The sequence below is a fragment of the Pseudopipra pipra genome, chromosome 3, assembly GCF_036250125.1.
Source record: "Pseudopipra pipra isolate bDixPip1 chromosome 3, bDixPip1.hap1, whole genome shotgun sequence".
Classification (NCBI taxonomy): Eukaryota; Metazoa; Chordata; class Aves; order Passeriformes; family Pipridae; genus Pseudopipra; species Pseudopipra pipra.
The window spans coordinates 39,179,408-39,198,725 of NC_087551.1; the positions used below are offsets into that span (position 1 = coordinate 39,179,408).

A 19,318-nucleotide genomic window follows, 5' to 3' on the forward strand; every position below is an offset into this window, starting at 1 on the left:
GCATTACTGAGGAAACTGAGTTTTAAAGCAGGAATGTGTAACACTTCCATTTCTCAGCTGAAAGAAAGGAATGCCAACTTACAGCAAAAAAACCTGTCACTTCTAAATAGGTGTTGGAGGCCAGGTTAGCCAATAAAAGGTGCAAATAGCACAGCTGGGTAACAGAAAACCTAAACAAAACTATGATAGAGGCTACCAAGAAAGGTGATAGGAAGAGGCAGTGAGATTAGCTTAATAGAAAGTACTCTTTCTTCCTTTCACCAGACTTTTACATATCAGCAAAAACATCATTAATATTAAATCAGATTCAGAAAATCTTATTTTTTAATTCACAGTAAAAAATGTTGACAAAAAATGTAAAAGAAACAAAAGAACGCAGAACATGAAATGAAAACCGTTTTGAGACTGTTTGTTTTCTTTTCCCCAGGCACAACAATGCCAAAATCTAGTAATCACTCACTCAATTTTACACTTCATAAACTGAAGTGAGACAACTTCAATTTGTAGTAAAAAGGTAGATTTAGAAATACCAGTACTTTGTGACTCTTGACAGATGCCAGACCTTTCCTTTTGCCAAAGCCTTAGCATGATTACACTGTACCCTGCAACAAGCAGGGAACATTGCTAGGACCTGCTGGCAAGCTAAGAAGTAGGCATTGTTTATAATGAAAATACAAAATTACACACAGACATTACTTGGATACATGAGCTTTTCAGTAAGCTCAAAAAAAAAAAGCATTTTGCGCAACAAAAGCTTCCCTTCTCCTTGCATTCATGGCATTCTTTATATAATGATACCTTTGGTTCTCATTGCTCTTGCTGATGGGCATTTCTGATAGATCACAGCTGATGTTTAATGTCAACAGACATCTTTTTGACTATGAGAGAAAAGAAAAAAACAATCTCTTTCCTACTAGAGAGCACCATATTTCTTGTACTGTTTTCTCCAATTGTACTCTTTATTAGCCTATACTTCACTATTATTAATCATATAATTAAAAAATAAGACCGAGTGAACTAGTTCATAGTTCAGACATACCATCTACATTTAGTGCAATGAAAAAGATGGCATATCGGACATGGGTAGACACACCCCCATTAGCAGACTGCTGCTAATGATATATGTCAAGAGACAATAGTCAGTGCATTCACAAAAAATGGATGGCATTCTTGACAGGATTCTTCACAGCCATAGTTTTGAAAATATAGTAACAAGATAGATTTTTTAATATCACAAAATATTATATACATGTTTTCAACCTTTGTCAGAAGTCTTAAACATGTCAATTGCTTTTCTTCAAAAATGATATATATAATGTTGCAAAGGCTTCATCTTACAGCTGAAGATACAATACAATGATAGCAGTCTGCATTTACACCCATATTCAGATTCAAAATTCATGTATAACCTTGGCCATACAGCAAATAACAACAAAAATCTGTAAATAAAGAGATGTTACACTCCAGTTATTTACCCCAATCCACGAATCATAAGTTTCTCCTCCTCCTTTCCCATTCTGACACTAAGCAGGGAACGGATTTGGCCAAGGGATGCCAGAAGATTGATTGTATCTTCCACAGACACACTATTTATGGTGTAGGTCTTTGGTAAGGCTCGAACTAGGCCACCAATACCATCATACTGGCGATGTAGCAATACAAACATGGCCCTCACTAACTCCGGGTCTTCTATCACTGATTCCTGGGCCCAGCGTACCATTGTGTCTGAAATCAATTGCTGAAGAGTAGCTGTGAAGAAAATAAATCACAAAATTACCATTAATTGCTCATCTCTCAACTGCTAGTCCTTCAGAACCCAATATGCGACATGACTTGGAACAAATTAAATTCCTAAGAAGCATCTTTTTCTTGGTACTTCTTCAGCAGACTATCAAAGGAAAACAGAAATCACACAAGAGAAGTAGAAATATCTCAAAACCAGAAGTCTACACTAAAAATTAAAATTCAGAAAAAAAATCTGCTAATAAAAAAAATTATGAAGACATACAAGATGGTCACAAAATCACCAGATTTATTTGTACACATTGTTTCCCATATTTTTTTCCATAAATTCGGGTCTGAGGGCTTTATTAACATATTATTGAATTAAGGCTGAAAAATTATACTAGTAGCATATGTAAATGCTGTACTATTTATTTACATGTCTCGGCTCTGTATCCACTCAAAGTTTCATAATGTACATAATGTACATAATTTAACTTATTCCTTCACCAAAACCAAAGGCCCTTCAAAAGAAATAGTCATAAGGGACTACAATCAAATAAATGGCAAATCATCATTTGCATATTTCAGATTTAGTCTCTAATGAAGCAAGAAACCCATATCTGGTAGTGTCATTGATAATCTTTATTACTTGGGATATATATATATATATTTGGGAAAGTCATATGTTAAAACAGACAAGCTATATAATCTCAGTTAAGATTTGAGACTGCTGTTTAGAAAAATTACTCATGAACAAAGAGTCAAGACAAAGTATTTGATAAAGACAATTGAATAATGTTCTTTTCCCCAGCTCAGGGAACTTCCATTCAGGTTTGCAAGATTTTGTAAGGTCAACTGAGGATCCTCTAGAGATATTCCACCTTCAGTACTTACCTAACTAATCAATTTATGTCAAGCAGATAACAGCAAAAGTTTATAAGAAAGATTTTAAGATGTTGAAGAATGTGTCTGATGCAAACCAAAAATCAAAAAATATTTTCAAATCCACAATCTAAGTGTTAAGATAGTAAAATGATTTTGGAGTAAACCAAACCTGCAATTCCAGGTTAATTCAAACAAACAAAAAGCAAAAGTACTTACAGAAAGATACTGAAGGAATAGAAGTTTACAGAAAAGAGAACGTTTAACAAAGAGAATTTGTGCTAAGATGTGCTAATACAAGAGAAAGGGGAAAAAAAATAGTAGTAATGTATTTCATTGTTAATGTCCAAGCACCGCACTATAGGTGTTTCTATTGAAACAGAGCTTAGCAATAATAAAAAAATCTTTAAAATAAGAAAAAAGATTAAATGTGTCTGGGTTGATATTTCAGAAGGACTGAAATAATTATGATAAAAACTGACACAATGGTAAGTTTTGAGGAGGGGCTTGGGGGGGTTTTGTTTGTTTGGTTTGGTTTCTTTGGGTTTTTTTGATGAAGAATCGCAGGAACAACAGGCTCCCATTTTGTTCTTATTTTGCTAACTACAACACTGTAGTTTCACCTACCTGTGGGTCTATTTGTTTAATATAATACTTTCTACTAACTCTTAATATAACTCTTTCTACTAACAGGAGAGAGAGAATCAGATTTTTGGAGCTTAAAGCTTACTACAAGAAAAAAAGGATTCATCACCACATTCTGCAAAGACCTAGACTCTAATTATCACTGCCTCATAGCTGAAATAACAGCTATAAACTGCAAAGCTAGAAGGCAAAAATATTTCTACTTAAAGAACATTAAGCTAACACTAATAACTGCAGCTAAGAAGCCACCTAATTAAAGTACCCAGGGGAAACCTTCCCATCCAGTAACTTTAGGAACTTACATTAAGCAACCAGGGTAAAAGGCCAATCTCCCTAGGAATTCTGTGTGGTCAGTGACAGAAATCAATTTTTTTTACCAAAGTCTGAACACCTAAACTGTGTGTCCAGAAATTCATTCCTGCTAGTAGGGTAGCAACACAAAAAATTAGGACATTAGAAAGTACTACCTATCACAACAAAGGAAGAAAAAAAATAAAAGCAACATTGACAAAAAATAAAAAAAAAATTAAATAGTCAGTTGGCACCAAGTGCAGAACTAGGATGTCACTGGCAATGCCTCTTATCAAGAGGGAAAGACAGCAATTACCCCAAAAAAATGGCAGAACAACAGTGATAGTCAGCAAATCTTGAATTTTAGGCTGGGTGAAGAGGCTTCTGCTAATTACAGTCTAATTGCACACTTTTCTTTCATACAGTAATCTTCATGCAAATACTGATTTGAAGCTGCTGCAACTCATTTTACGAGGAAGTTCTAATAAATCAGAACCTTGCTACAATTATTAAGTCTGCACTAATCTTCCAAAAAGCAAGATACATTCTGAAATATTTATGACTTGACAAAGGTAAAGGGCAAAAATGCCAATAGAAGAAATTTTTGGCTACATCCACAAATCTGCCTATCATAAAAATTCCATCTGTCCTTGTTTCGAGTCAGACCTATATATATTTTAAGGCGCACAGATGTTTCACTGAAAATCCACCTTGTTTTGGCTGAAAATATATGAAGAACTTTCTGTTCTGTTTCCTTTTCCTTTTGGAATTAAGACACAATAAACTGATTTAATTTTACTTACAGGATGTCTTATCATCATCATCAACCGGCTTCTCAGCTTGCTTCTTCTTCAGATATGTAACTTTTTCCATGAGGTATAGTAGGCGACCCCTAATGGTTAAATCACTGTTGCCATCCAAGGTTCCATCTTCATCTAGTTCAATTCCTGAAATAGTAAATATACACTAAATAGTAAGAGAATAAAATTAAGGGAGTTATAGAGATTCTTTTGTATGTTGCATGCACAAATATAATTAAACTGAACTATGTTGTTCTGCTCTATTAGAGCTCTAAAAGAGTTTTATATGGGATATGCTTAACCAGGTCTTTGGAACAAGTACAGAACAGGCATATGTGCAAGGGAGGAAACTGCAGATAAGGATCATGTAATCTTAGTAACTTAGTGTATAAATTGTATATTGTTATACACAAGACAGACAGTAAACATATTTCCCACAGTATGCATTTTCCCATGCTAATGCTGATGCCTGTGTTTTGGGAATATGTAGCTCAGAAATGTGGGTATAATCCCTACTGACACAGTGTCGTACAAATAATACTACTGTCAGGATACTGAAAGTTCAGCAAGGACAAATGCGAAGTTTTGCAACCTCATGTGACAATACAGGCTGGACATGAACTGGTTAAAAAAACATGTTGGCAAAAAGAACTTTGAGAGTCCTCTTAGCAAGCTAGACACCAGTCAGCAGCAGTCAGCTGTTGCAGTTTAACAGCAAGGGGAGTTAAAAATATCCTGTAGTAGTAGAAACATAATCACTAGCTAATTAATTGATTATTACCCAGTACTCGGCACTCATGAAATGGCATCTGGAATACAAGATCCAGTTTTGGGTTACCAAATACAAGAATAACATTGAAAAGCTGGAAAGCATCCAGCAATGACCTGTCAAAATGATTGGTGTCCTGACCACATGCCCTATAAGGAAAGGGGGAAGGAACTGGGTTTGCCAACTTGCAAAACAGAAGCTCATGATGCAAAATAGACAGCATTCCTTTTCAGTTTGACCAGATATCAGGATAAGAAGATTTCCTTGGTTTTGACTGCAAGCTAATTTTCTTTATTTGATAGTATTTATAACTGATACAGTCTAATCTATAGACTATTCAGCTGGTGTTGCTTACATAAAATTATTTATAATTGCTTCTACAGCTAATATAATTAAAAAAATAAAAGTAAGGCTTACCACAGTGTGTCATTAGGTCTTCATGGAAATCCAGGAGTTGATCCCGAATTTCTTCAGGGCAAGGACAATCATTTTTCTCATCTTTAAAGTTCAGCAGCATGTTAATCTTAAAGAATACAAAAGAAAGACAGATTACACTGTCAGATCAAACAGAACTCTGCCACACATAGAGCAAAACAAAAAATAAATTGTCCATTGTGAGTCGTACCTGCTCCTGAGGTGGGGATCGAAATTCTTTTGTTTTTCTAGCTGTCAGGGCAGCAGACATGTTCAAGGCCTGCATCACTTCATTGTACCGGAAGCGTTGATTCTCTTGAAGCTTGGCCACAAAATCATCTGAAAATGCTACAATGGCTTCTATTCGGTGTCGTACTTGGCAATCACACAGGTACTGGAGTAGATGACACATCTGAGAAAACAGTATTTAGAGACGAGTTGGCAAGCTAAGAAATATCTTTTGCATATTATGCAAGTAAGGATGGATTTCTTACAGCAGCAGCTACCATCATGTAAAGTGTCTGAAATATTTAATGCTGTCATTTACTATATGTAAAGTAATCTCACACCAGGAATATCTGGCATCTGCAAGAGATTAATGTCCCCCAGACATAATAAAAGTTATAAAGGAATTGATTTACCCCTTTCTTCTAGGGAATTTCTTTTCTGCTTGGATCTATAAAAATGAAGAATTCCCTGTTAATGGCATTGAGAAAGTAATTCTTTTTAATACAACAACAGTCGCTCGATCTATAGTGAACAGGTTTATACCATCAGAAAGATACTAAATCTTCTCGTTTCCTGTAAAGAAATTATCTCTTTATTTGACTAACATCAAAATGCTTTATCCCTTGAAAGATAGATTACCAAGTGAAAAAAAAACAGGATCTGTAAAGAAATGGGAACAACCACTATCACAACAGTATTGTTACCTGTAATTTAACTGGTTCTGGAAGTTTCATCTGAAGGAGTCCTTCCTTTGGCATTTGCTCCCCTCTGGTTTCTTCCTCTCCTTCTTCTGACTTGAACTCATCTGAACCCAGCTCCTTCTCTGAGAAAACAATTTCATCCTCCTGGCTCATTGCCTCTTTGAAAACCCGGGGCTCAATCAACTGCAAGATGTGTTTCAGATCCTCATTGTGGAAGATTCCCATAATTAGGAGGGTATAAAAGAGCTTGATGAGAGGGACAAAGAGAAATTCTGTAGAACCCCCAACTGGATCTCTGACATGGAGGCTTCCCTCCTGAACAGCTTCAGTCAGCATCTCTATGGTTTTGGCCTTCAAAATTTCCAGAGGGAATTCAGGACTGAACTGAAAGCATTCACTGCTAATGCTTACAAAACTTGGAGAGGAGAACTGCATTCTTGGCCTTAATGAAGTGCTAAGTCCTATACCAGGGAGGCCGTGTTTTTTGTTTTCATCAGGAAACAAAGTAATACTCTTGGTCTCATCTGTCATTGGAACTATAAATTCATTATTCATCATTAACCTGGCAGTTGCATAGGTATTGAGATGGATGTCAATGAGCAAATCATAATATCCTGCACGTAATAAACCTGGCATGTATTTATTCTCAATAGCATAGAGGAGCTGAGATTCGTCCACATGGCTACACAGGGCATGGGCCACTCGGTTGTTGCCCAAAGCACAAACAGCTGAATATAATCGGAGGGTATGGTAGTGAAATTTCAGCAATTCTTCTTGTTCTGTCAGCTCTAAAATATCAATTGTTCTGCAGAGAAAAAAAGAAAAACAAAAAAACAAACAAACAAACAAACAAAAAAATACAGTAAATTTCATATCAATGCAAAAACTTCTTTTGAAGGGATTAAAAATTCTCCCTAAGGATAACATTGGCTTGATATCAATTCTAGGGATGGAGTTTTTCCACATTTCATCTTTCATGTGAGAAACACTGTCAACCTAAGAATCAAGAACTAATAACAAAGCTCAATCAGAAATTTATTGAAGTTGCTCCTGAATTCATTACTTCAATTTCTTTTGGTGGGGAAGAAATCCAAATTATTTACTTAACATAGAATATTTCTTCATACTACAAACGAGAATTTGCATAACTGAAAATTAAGGTTTTAAAATCAGTAAAAATTGAGATATTTATATCATTTACTGGTTTTAGATCTCAGATTGCAAAATGGCAACAGACTAACCAGTTCATTTGAAGAGGGTTCAGGGTTGGGGTTCTTTGTTTAGAATTCTTACCTAAACAAGTCACCTTTTCAGTAAATTGTTTTTCAGTTTTGGCACTGGCAAAATATTCATACATTTGGGTAACAAGGAAATCAATTGTTTAAATTAAATTTAGAAAGAAAAGGAATGGAAGAATTAAATGGATCAAAAATCTTTTAAAATCTCTACAAAAAGACACCTTTGCTTATTTTACAGATTATCTTCAATAATTTATAAACAGAATTACTTTCATTTTCATTCAAAACCTGCATATACTATTAAAGAGTTTGGAGAGAAACTAGGAGAGGTTGGAAACACAACAAAAGAAGGCAGATTTTAAAACACTGAAAATTAAGATAATTTTCAATATTAGTTAAATCAAAACACACTACCTTTATTTACCTGTGTTATAAATACAGAGAAGACCTTAGACCTTCTTATAGAAATGGTATTACATGACCAGTTTTATAATACCAACCTAACCCTGATACAGTACAAAACAAAAGCATCAACCTGTTTTCTTCAGGAATATGAAGGGCCATGAACTGCAAAGGATTCAGGCACTGTATCATCCAGCCTTGACGTTCACTGATCCGAGACACATCAATCTTCAAGAAGTGGTTTGGCACTCTGCTCCAAAGCACATGAGTCAGAAACTGGACATGAAGACGTGGAGGACATTGAGAGACTGGGTTTTTGTGCTCACTTTTGAATAAGCCAGCAGATAATGGCATTACATTCTGGAAAATTCCAATGGAAGAGACAATCTGTTTCATCATCATTATCAAACACTGCATACTTTATTTCTCAAAAAATACATTCAACATATGGTAAAGTACAGTGCAACATGAAATTAACATTTTCAGTAGTTTTTAAAACCAGCTGGGAACTGTTGGAAGATTAGCAGCAAGCAGCATTTTCCTTTTTTTTTTAATAGCTAAATTTGAAATAGAAACTTGACTGGAATGTGTGGTTACTTCCTTGTACCAGAGACCCAATTTTCCTTCTTCTGATTTTTTCAACATCCAATTATCCAAGGCAAGGAAGCAACATTCAGCTCAGTTTCCTTGAGTGTTTTGTTTGCGTGTACTTTAAAATTATTTTAAAACCCTAATCTAATCTGCAGATACACCAGTCTTCCATGCTCTGTTTGTAGAATGAGAATTGCCTTACTGACCCCAGTGATTTTGTTTCATCATGAAGGATGAGATTCAGAAAATTCAACAGGACTTTGCAATATTCTCTGCTAATTCTAATCAGTTTCAACCCTTCTTATTCAATGTACTGTATTTTAAATTCATGAAGTATTTACAACTGAGTTAAGAATTAAAACAGCAATAGTGCAAACACTTGGAATCATAAAAAACGTGCCCAATACCAGGAAGACATCACAGGCAACAAATGGCAAAAAATAAAATAAAATTATTTTATATAATTCATAAACCCTAAACCTACACAAAACCAAGCATTGTTTACCTTTATTCTTCCCAATTCAAACTGGAAAACATTGGGGCTTGTAGCTTGAGCAAATACAGCAGGAAATAACTTTGTACTTGGTTCAACCTAAATTGAAGATACACAAATACATAACCACAGAAGAGAGAAAAACAGTATTGCAAATTAAAAGAAACGGCAGTCAGCAAGTGCAGGCCTTTGAATAAAACCCCATGAAATTCAAATAGTATGGAAAAAATAGAGTCATAACAGTGGTGATTACTTTTTCTTACAATCTTGTACAAAAACCTCTAATGAGATGCAGTCTGAGAACTTGGTTTTCCCCCTTCCCATTGGAAGACACCATCAAAAAATACTCACCTGATAGTACGTGCCTAGTTCCTTGCCATTAGCTGTGAAGGTCAGCAGGCCACTGGCAGCATCGACCAAGCAACCAATCTCCAGACCATTATTATTACGTCCTTGTCCAGGGCTCATGCTCTCTCCTGCGCACACCATATAGCAGTTGCTGCGTTTTATACTGAATGTCAAAAGACAAATTTATTTATGGATGCTGTGTAAACTTTATGTAATGAATTAATAACAACTTTGCACGGCTGAAACCAGGCCCTGTGGCTGAAAACAGCGGATCCCACCAGAACCACTGCCAAAACTCAATGAAACCCGGACATCATAACTGAAAAAATAAAAACTGAAGATGACATTGTATGAACAAGTTCAAATGTTTTGTAAAATTCCAAAGACAAAACTGACTTTGCAAGTTAAGGTTTTAAATCATTTAATGTTGAGCATAACAGAAGGTTTCTGGCATGGATAATAAATTGAAGTGCTGAGAGGAACTGTTGTACTAATTGTGGCCTCAGAAGTCAACATTTACAGGATCATAGTCTTCAACTATATAGAAAAGCTGCACTATTTTACTTTTCAGTGCCTATTGATTTGACTAGATCACTACTCCACTGTTTCTTTACAAGTAAGAGGAGGCGACAAGCCACACTTTTTCCTACTACTGCTTTTTTTATTATTTTTCCACATCAAACCAGTTACATTAAATGAGGTGGATTTACACTTTATAAATTACCAGTTGCTTTTATAAGTACAAAATATAGATCATAAGAAAATTATTACCAACCTCTCATGCACCTTCCCTTTTTCATCTCCCAGTGTAACTGTGACAGTACGCACTCTGTCCAAGTCAAAGCTTGTGTCATACTGGTGAAAGTCTGATGTAATCCAGCCCACCCAGACATTAGCAGGCTCTTGACCAGGAAATATTCTCACTGAATAATAGTACTGTTAATGAAAAAAATAATGTTAGCAAATGTTAGTATTCGCTTTCCAGTGTGATTCCAGTTTGATTCAGAACCTGTTGCTCTAAAATTTGGAAACATGTCATCTCTTCAAAAGTAGCATAGCCTTATTCAATTGCAAACTGTAAGCAAAGCAACAAAAGAATATAAACACAAATCAAAATACAGCCAACAAAATATGTTTGCTGAAAGAAAAAAAATGGAAAAGAACTGTATTGAAGGGTTCGGTATCATAGCATTGTAAGCTATTTTTTTACAGCAGCCACAATTTTTATACTGCAGGTGACTCAGTTTCCAGTATATGACATCTTTTAGAAAGAGAAAAATACATTGGGAAGAGGAGCATTTTTTCCCTTTGAACATCAAAGAGTGAGTGCTTATGGAGCTGATTTTGTCGGAAAAATATGCACAAATCCTGCACAAAACTTCCACCAGGAGTCACATTAAATAAATGCTTTGTAAAATTAGTACAGATGTTTTCAAATGGTCCTGAACAACGACCTACTGGTTTAATGTACTTTTTCCTATTTTTTCTTATTCTAGAACTATTTATTCATCCTCTTTTATGTTAGGTGTTATCAACACTAGTTTCAAAAACGGATTCAACTAGTTTATATGTTTTCATCTGGAAATTGTTTTAGACTGACAATCAATTCAAAACAAAAGGAACAAAGCAGTCTTAACTTCAGTAGCAGCACAGAACTACCATAGACAATTAAATTAAAATTTCTGCTTGAAAATTAGACTGTTTCTGAAACTCTTACACGCAAAACAACTTTAGCTATATATAAAAAATCCTCAGCAACAAAAAAAAAAAAAAAAAGAAAAATCAACCCCTCCCCAAAAGAACCCCAAAACCACAAACCAAACCAAAAAAAACCAAGCAAAAAAACCCCCACCAAACAAAAACCAAACAGCAATCCTATGTTACGATACCGTGGAAGTTTGCATCAAATAATCATAGTCATCCCTATCATCGGCTAGCACATCCTCAGTAAGCCGTGCAGAGTGACTCGTGCTATAATCTGGCTTCGTCCTCCTGAGCATAAATCTGTAATAAAATAAGTAAAATCAAAATCTATTGAAGTCTAATCACAAAGGCAAATTATTCAGAAAAGAGAAAGGGACAAGCTCATTTTTAAAAGCACTTAATTATGACCTTAAACTACATATCCAAAAGTTATTTCACTGGTCTGTCAGGCATGACTGGCATTTTCTTCCACTTTGAGAAGGGGAAAAAAAAAAGTAGCACACCAAATATGCTACTAACCTTTGTTTAAGACGTGAAGGCTTTTCTTGAACATAATCTTTATGGTTGTTTAACTCTGGTTTTGTGGTATCTTTTTCTCTTTCTGTTCGATCAGGAACTAGATGACCATGAGCAGTTTTCATTAGAACCTCAAAATCAGAATCAGCATCATAATCCTCCAAGTCATTCTTTGGGCCAAAAAGACCAGAGCCTGGTAACCCTCCTGCAGCTGATCTGGAGAACACTTCAGCACATTCAATGGGCATGCTTAATCGAAAAAACATGACATCTGTTTTACTGTTCTGTGAACCAAAGGACTTCTGCGTGACTTTCAGACAGGGGCAGCTGTCTATGGTGCCATCAATTCTCGTCACCTATGAGACAAAAAGATGTAGTTGTGTTGAAGCCAATGCTTTTTCTGCTTTGTAACTATTCAATTTATATTTCTAGAATATGCATTCATGACTTGCAAACCTTGCAAGAGTATGCTGTCAACAATCAAATGTACTGCAATCACGTGCTGCCATTTTGAAGGGAAATAAATACTATGAAGAGTGGATGTTATTCCATTGTTAAATTAAAAAAAAAAAAAGACTCAAAGAAATTACCTTTCTCATAACTCTTTGCAACATAATTCCAGCCCTGCCCAGAACAACACAGACCAAAAAATATAAATCATACATGCACATATGCAAAAACATAAATTGTTTCTTAAATACTACATTGTGATACACAACAGCTGAAAAAGAATTCTTATTTCATCAGTTTCAGAAGGATTTAATGGAAAACTTACAAGGCATGAATTCCATTCCATCAAGATGCACAACTAATTGAGACATAGGTTTTGACACAATTGGCTAATAAATATTTATTAAAATCAAAACCAATTAGCTATGGAAAAATCACAAAGTGTGTGCACATGGTATCTGTTATGTAAAAATGCCCAATTTCTGGAACTTGTTTACAAACATAGCTTTCACTGCAAAACGAGCTCTTAATGAGGACATCTTGTAAAATTTGTCTCTGAGAATCTCATGTTTACACACATGACAGATTTCATTGAAAAAAATACTATCAACCAAATAATTACATTCTTTGCAACTCTACTGAAGGTAAGAAAATTCTATCAGGTGCAAGGTTCATCCAGAAAAGGGACAACATATCACATTAAAAATCTTGTCTAGAAGTGCAGAAATAGAAACATAAATTAAACATATTCAAGTGTCTAGAAACATTTTAATAGGATCACAAACCTCAATATGTTCATGATTTGTGGGCACTGGTAGAAACTGAGGGAGTCTTTTACTGAGCCAAATGGTGATGTCTCTGTTTGTATTAACAGCAAAGGGTTCATACCCTTCCTGTAAGCCACATATAGTGAAATATTTTAGAGTGCTGACATCTTTTCCAAAGTTCATTCTTCCCACTTGAGATGGGCCCAGACTGCACACAGGTAGAAATCCTTAAAACAAGATGAAAGAACACATGGGTTGTATGTCATTAACATCAATGAACTGCTCTTCTCCATAACTGAATTAAAAATTATTTGGTAAAAAAAAGTAAATGAATCCAAAAAACCGAAGATTATAAATGTAAGCAGTCATCAGTAGCACATCACATCTTGCATGTCACCAAGTAATGTATCTTAAACATAATTCTGAAAAAGAAAAGTCCCCTAACAGTCGTGAATCTCTTCATGTAACACTCAATTTACCTCACAGAGTCTGACAGTCAGCTCTTGGTTAATCGTTAAGGTAAGCTGGTAGAGTGTTGCCAATTTTACTCCAATTTTATTCCTACTACTTTTATATTCCCCCTAAAATTTCATTATTCATGGTATTTTGAGAGAAACTTACTTTAAAAGTAATATAGTGCTTGTCCATGCAGCTATAATAGTAAAAAAAAAAATACAAATATGCACCAAGTGCATGTCATAGATTTAAAAAAAAAATAATTAATTTTAAAAATTCATAAAACTGTGGCTCTGGATAATGAGAACTGACAATATGATACTTCAGCTTCATGAAATAATGTAGTTTGGTTTGGGGTTATGTTTTCTGTTTTACCTTTTGAATCAGTTTCACATTTGTATGCATCTTAGTGTTTCACTAGCACAGGGAATTCATTTGTGACTTCTTTGCACTTTTTTAAAAAAGGGGTATTTTTCTCAGTTCCAGTCCAAAAAACCTAAGAAAATCTTCTATTTCTTCTATTCTTTTTCATCCTGTTTGTCAATTTCCACAGCTACAAATCACTTTGTAGATTCATTTGATCTAGTTACTAACAAAATGTTTTCTTTTTTATCGAGGCAGGAATATTAATCAATGATTCTGATTCATATGAATGTACCAGGTATCAAAGGATAAAAGGAAAAAATACAATTTAGTTCCTCTCTTTTCTTTATGCTGCCTAGATAAAAAAAAGGGAAAAGGGCAGAGGATCAATTCATGATACATGTTTTCTTCAGAGACAAAAGCAAACTCCATAGCACCATCTACAGGAATGACCAGTTAAATGGTCAGTCTTCAGTATCACTTTCTGAAGATTTTACTACAGATATAAAAAACTGGTTGTCATATTTATGTGTGTTAGACATGATATATTTAATGACATACTCTATTAGTCATAAGTTCAATTCCAGATTATCTTCACAGCTTGGGTCTTAAATCCTTGCCTTGTAGGCGTCAACTTCTCAGATAACATAGCTGATACAGACAATAAAATTTGTGTCTATTCCTCCAGTGCAAATGCAATGATGAACAATAATAGAGAGTATTTTCCAGCACTAAATGAAACAATATTGTATTATACAACACACAACTAGGAAAATTAGATTTGCATATCGAGCTATATGCCATGGTAAACCCCAGCAGCTCTAGTAGGGAGAATTTACTAGGCTCCCTCAAGTTAAAGGAATCCATAAGTTGTTGCAAAAGTTAAGTAAAGCCAAAAATCAAAATTCTATTTTAAATAACTTTACAATTCTCAGCTCATCACTCAAAAACTGGTAATACTTATACCTGTGCGTTTTCCTGTGGGCTCAAAAAAAAAAAAAAGAGAACTCTCAGACAGATTCATTATTAGATGTGAAGCAAGTATTTTACACACTAACACAAAATGTAAATGAGCATTTGCAAGGTTCCCTGAAAGAAAATAAAGAAACCCAGAAAAAACTCCTACACAGGTAAACTCTCATCGATGTTTTTACTCAATCTAGTACTTCCCATCAACCCTGTAAATGTAGCCAATATGAAATCAAGATGACAATCTCTCTCACCAATGCAAATTTCATTGATCTCAGAAGGCACTGTACATGTAGCTAACTCATGCAAGTAACTTTAACTGTACAGTAACCCTTGCTCTGTATGAATGGAATATAAATACGAGTACCAGCCCTAATCATGAAAACACTATTCCACCTCTGGTGAAATTCTGGACTGATTTGCCCATGGTTCAGTTGTCATTAAGGTGTTTTAGGGCTCTTCTGTATATGACAAAGAAAGAGCATATCATCTTACAGGGAGTGTGCTGCTAAGGCAGCTACATGTCTTTCTATGGAATAAAAATGAATTTTCAATACCCATTTCTAAATGGGTATCCAGCCATTTCTGATGTGATGTTTCACAGATTCCATGTAGCCCTTGCATGCTGGAGGCCACATAAAAAGATTATTTGTCCATAACCTGGCTCTTAACCTCCAGGTACATAACTGGGCTATGTAACAAAACTTTCATTTCACTTTGTGAAATAGCAAAACAAGAAATACTTTAACATTACCACGCGAAGAGCAACCCTCTAGCACTGTCCGTCACGTGCCGAAAGCACAGGACAGCAGCATTTTTCATAATGTTCCCTACTTTCAAGAACACAACATGAACCTCCTGACCCAATCTGTCAAACACTACAAACAGTTCATGCTCATGGAGATTGTGAGTAGAAAAAACAAAATTTGGTTTATACAGTGTTCTCGTTCATATCTACAGTGTAAAATTTCCCTTATACAATTGCATAATAAGATGCAATTATGTTTATCAATTTTACTACTGAGATGATATCTCATAAGCAAATTCATCTGTCATAATCCCAATCCTCTCATTGGTAGCACAATCTAATACACAGCATATGAGCCTTATTAATAAGATGGGAGAGCATCGTACTCCATTTTCACCATTCCGAAGTAAATTAAAACTACAGGCCTAATTTACAGTAAGGCTGCACCAGAAATTCTAACCTTTTTTTAAAGCTAAAGATCCCTTTCTGCAGCAACATAAAATGCACAGGATTCACTGATAGAAGTGACCTGAAGAAGAGTCTCAGTTAAGCAAGAGCCAATACCAAAACCAAACTAAAGTAAGTCTAACAAAAAAAAAAAATAAAAAAAAAAAAGAAGAGAGAAAGCTCAATAAGATCATTAAGATCAATAAAAGTAATTTATTTTGTGTATTTCATTTGTCTGTTTGCATATACACACTCAAACACAGAGTTGCCTTCCCTCCCTGAGTCCTCTTCGCCCCAAGAATTGTGTATTAAATACCCATAATATTTTCAAATACGGCTCTGGAGTTATTAAATCTGAGGTCAATCAGCACATTCCTTTGAAAACCAAATAGGATGTCTTATTTCAAAGAGCAAGCTCTTTTCCACAAACATGACAATAAAGGAACTTAATGTGAATTACAAGGATATTGTGAAAAATATGAGAGGCTTGACACTGACATTAAGTCTTTGACAAGGTTACCAAAGCCTTCAGGCTTCATGTCAAGCCAGGAACTACTTTAGCAGTTTCAGACTCAGAGATCTGTTTCAGTCTGAACCTGCAGCTAGAAACAAGTAGCACAAAAAGTATACCACTGTGATTTCATCAACTTGGAAATCAAAATAGTGGTCAAACAGGCTACCCTCAGAATTTAATAAAATTTCAGTTTCTTTCAGAATCTTACTCTTCAATGGGATTATACTACCTAATAACTGGAAAGCCATTACAATTTAATGGCACCAAGATGATTTTTTTGCATATAGCACTAACAATAAGCCAATTCACAAAGCCCTTTCCCTCATCATGTTATCGCTGCATCTAAGGAAATCTGAAGTAACAGGCACAAGTCTAGAAAATTGATGGCAATTATGTAATTTTAAAGGAAATTAAAATATTTCTAATTCCTAAGGCATGCCAAAAGAAGGAAAAAAATTCTCCCAAAGCACTCCTGAAAGTAAAATACTCTGAAATCTAGATGAAATTAAAGTGGTTAAAATTCAAAGAGGGAATTGCCTAATTAATAGGTATGAGATTCATACTTCCCCTGGGAATAGGAATGAGTAACCAAACAGTATCATTTGGAGCTCTTACTATTCAAAAAATTTAACTTTATCTCTCAGCTACAGCTGTATTGTTTAAAATATGTAAAATATATATGGCAGAATATATGTACCTGCAACAAATAAAAGGGAAAGATTAAAGCTTAAAATATTCTTTTACGCTATGATATTTCAAACGTTTTAGGCAGTGAACTAAATTAATGCAATTTCTTACCCTTTTCTCTATCTATTTGCAAACAAGTATATAATTAAATTTATAAACAAAAATGCTTCTTTGGTATAGAATCAATCTGGCACCCAACATACCCTCACAATCATTGCCATCTTTGGCAAAGCCATAAGCTATGGTTTTATAACAAACTAACACCTGCTTGTGGACTCTGAAACCTGCACCAAGAAACCTACAGCAACACACAAAGCTCAATCTGCTGCTTTAGAATTAAGCAAAAAATGTTGAAGGCTAGCTTTGTATCACTTGACTTTACCCTGGATCAGGTGTCATTTCTCCTCCCAGTGCTAAAACAAAACCTTAAAGATGACTTAAACTTCCTATCACGATTTCTCACTAATTGGACAGAAATTTGGTAACATTTAAGTACTTCATCTAGATAAAATCTGATGTCCCTACCCACAGCAGGGCGGGCGGACTAGAGGATCTTCAAACGTCCCTTCCAAACCAAACCATTCTATGATGCATTCTATGATTCTGTTATATCATACAGTGACCTGCTGCAGTGAGGATGAAATATATAAGGTCATGAATCTGACATTCCAGACACATCCCTGTCAAACAGTGAAAAGGTCTCATGACAAAAGATGGCCACAAAGGTCACCACGCAGAAAAAGTCTTGCCTCATCCTAACACCCAGTAAACTTCCTTTCTAAAGGCTTAATACTAATCAAATAGAGAAAAGGACAAGGGGTAGTTCCTGGGATGGGAGGGGGCAAGGGGGTGCAGATGAGGGAATAAGAAACACACCACAACAAACACATTAAAGCAAAGTCAGAGCAAAAATTGGGCAACAGGAAGTTAACAGCACGATATATTACAGTACTTACCATCACCAACCTCAAAGTCCTTGAATGCAAGTTCTGAACCTGAGTCATCAAGCAGGATTTCACCATTTAAGGTGAACATCATAGTGTGCTCATTCATGTCAACCATGCATCCAACAACATCTCCTGCCAACCAAGAGCGGCCAAAATGCTCATTACCTTGGTGCCACCGCTGTGCCTGAAAAGAATTAAAAGAATAATAGTGACAATGTGGGTGTTCCTCTCGTCTTTAGTGGTAGAACTAATAATTAACCTTCTCAATTAAGATGGCGCTGAAATGAACACAGAATATAATTCCAAAACAATGTCTTTGAGTTCTCCAAGTTGAGTCTGAAAATGGAAATCCAACAATTAACTTCATGCAAGCACCCCTCACATCAGCATTGTAAAACATTGCTAAGAGAGATGACAGGGGAAATGGTTATTTCAACATTTTACTAACAAGTAAGAGCATCGCTTATTTTTCTACAGTTTCATGGAAGACTTATAATTAAAATAATATTATATCTATTACAATGTTACATAGCTGCTTCACAAACCTTTTTTAAGAAATTGCTTTTATTTATTTCAGTAACCTATAAATTCATTACTTGCAAACAAACTTTATTCTTTCTTTGAGTATAATTCTAAAAATGTGGTGTGTAAAATAAATTAATCTTAGACTAAAGCATAGCAGATTTTGGAAGGAATAGAATTGCCTGTGGATGAGACAAGCACTGAGTTTCTGATAGATTCCAGAGTAGCTGAGGGCATGATTAATGATACCTATGACTGCAAAGGCTTTGGATGGAGCCTTGGATTGGAGTTCAAATACATTAAAAAGTATTGCAACAAGCATAAAACAAAAAAAACCCCGTGTTAATAACAAATAGGTTTTCTATTCATATATTCCATCGCAAGCAGATTTTTATCATCTGTATTCATCCTGAAAATCATACAAAACAAATGAACTTTTCTGGGCATCCTGAAGATCAAAATTTTTTCTCCAATCAAGAAAAGAACCCATTAAAATCAAAGACAACAAAATAGTTCTGTGGATTGAGACCTAAAGATCAAAACCTAAGATTAAGAAGTCAAACTACAACACAGCTATTCCAGTAAATATACAGAATTTGAATAGTTTATTTAAGCCAGTCAGATATTTTACAAAAACAACTTTTCAGTTCTCTTTTCAAGGCATTTTCTCATGCAACACGAGAGTGGAAAAAATAAATTCC

The 19,318-nt window shown here is 35.0% G+C and overlaps 1 protein-coding gene across 4 annotated transcripts in view; it reads right to left on the reverse strand.

Annotated features, from left to right (window-relative positions):
* RYR2 (ryanodine receptor 2) overlaps positions 1-19,318 on the reverse strand; it is a 394,356-nt gene that overhangs the window by 124,304 nt on the left and 250,734 nt on the right. For all 4 annotated transcript variants that reach the window (XM_064648733.1, XM_064648734.1, XM_064648732.1 and 1 more), the window contains 13 exons: positions 18,105-18,279; positions 12,983-13,191; positions 11,751-12,103; positions 11,417-11,531; positions 10,303-10,463; positions 9,531-9,690; positions 9,192-9,278; positions 8,229-8,455; positions 6,459-7,260; positions 5,738-5,938; positions 5,530-5,635; positions 4,347-4,490; positions 1,476-1,749 (listed from right to left, as the gene is read on the reverse strand). In XM_064648733.1, coding sequence (XP_064504803.1) covers positions 1,476-1,749; positions 4,347-4,490; positions 5,530-5,635; positions 5,738-5,938; positions 6,459-7,260; positions 8,229-8,455; positions 9,192-9,278; positions 9,531-9,690; positions 10,303-10,463; positions 11,417-11,531; positions 11,751-12,103; positions 12,983-13,191; positions 18,105-18,279 — 3,014 coding nt within the window. The remainder of the gene's footprint in view (positions 1-1,475; positions 1,750-4,346; positions 4,491-5,529; positions 5,636-5,737; positions 5,939-6,458; positions 7,261-8,228; positions 8,456-9,191; positions 9,279-9,530; positions 9,691-10,302; positions 10,464-11,416; positions 11,532-11,750; positions 12,104-12,982; positions 13,192-18,104; positions 18,280-19,318) is intronic.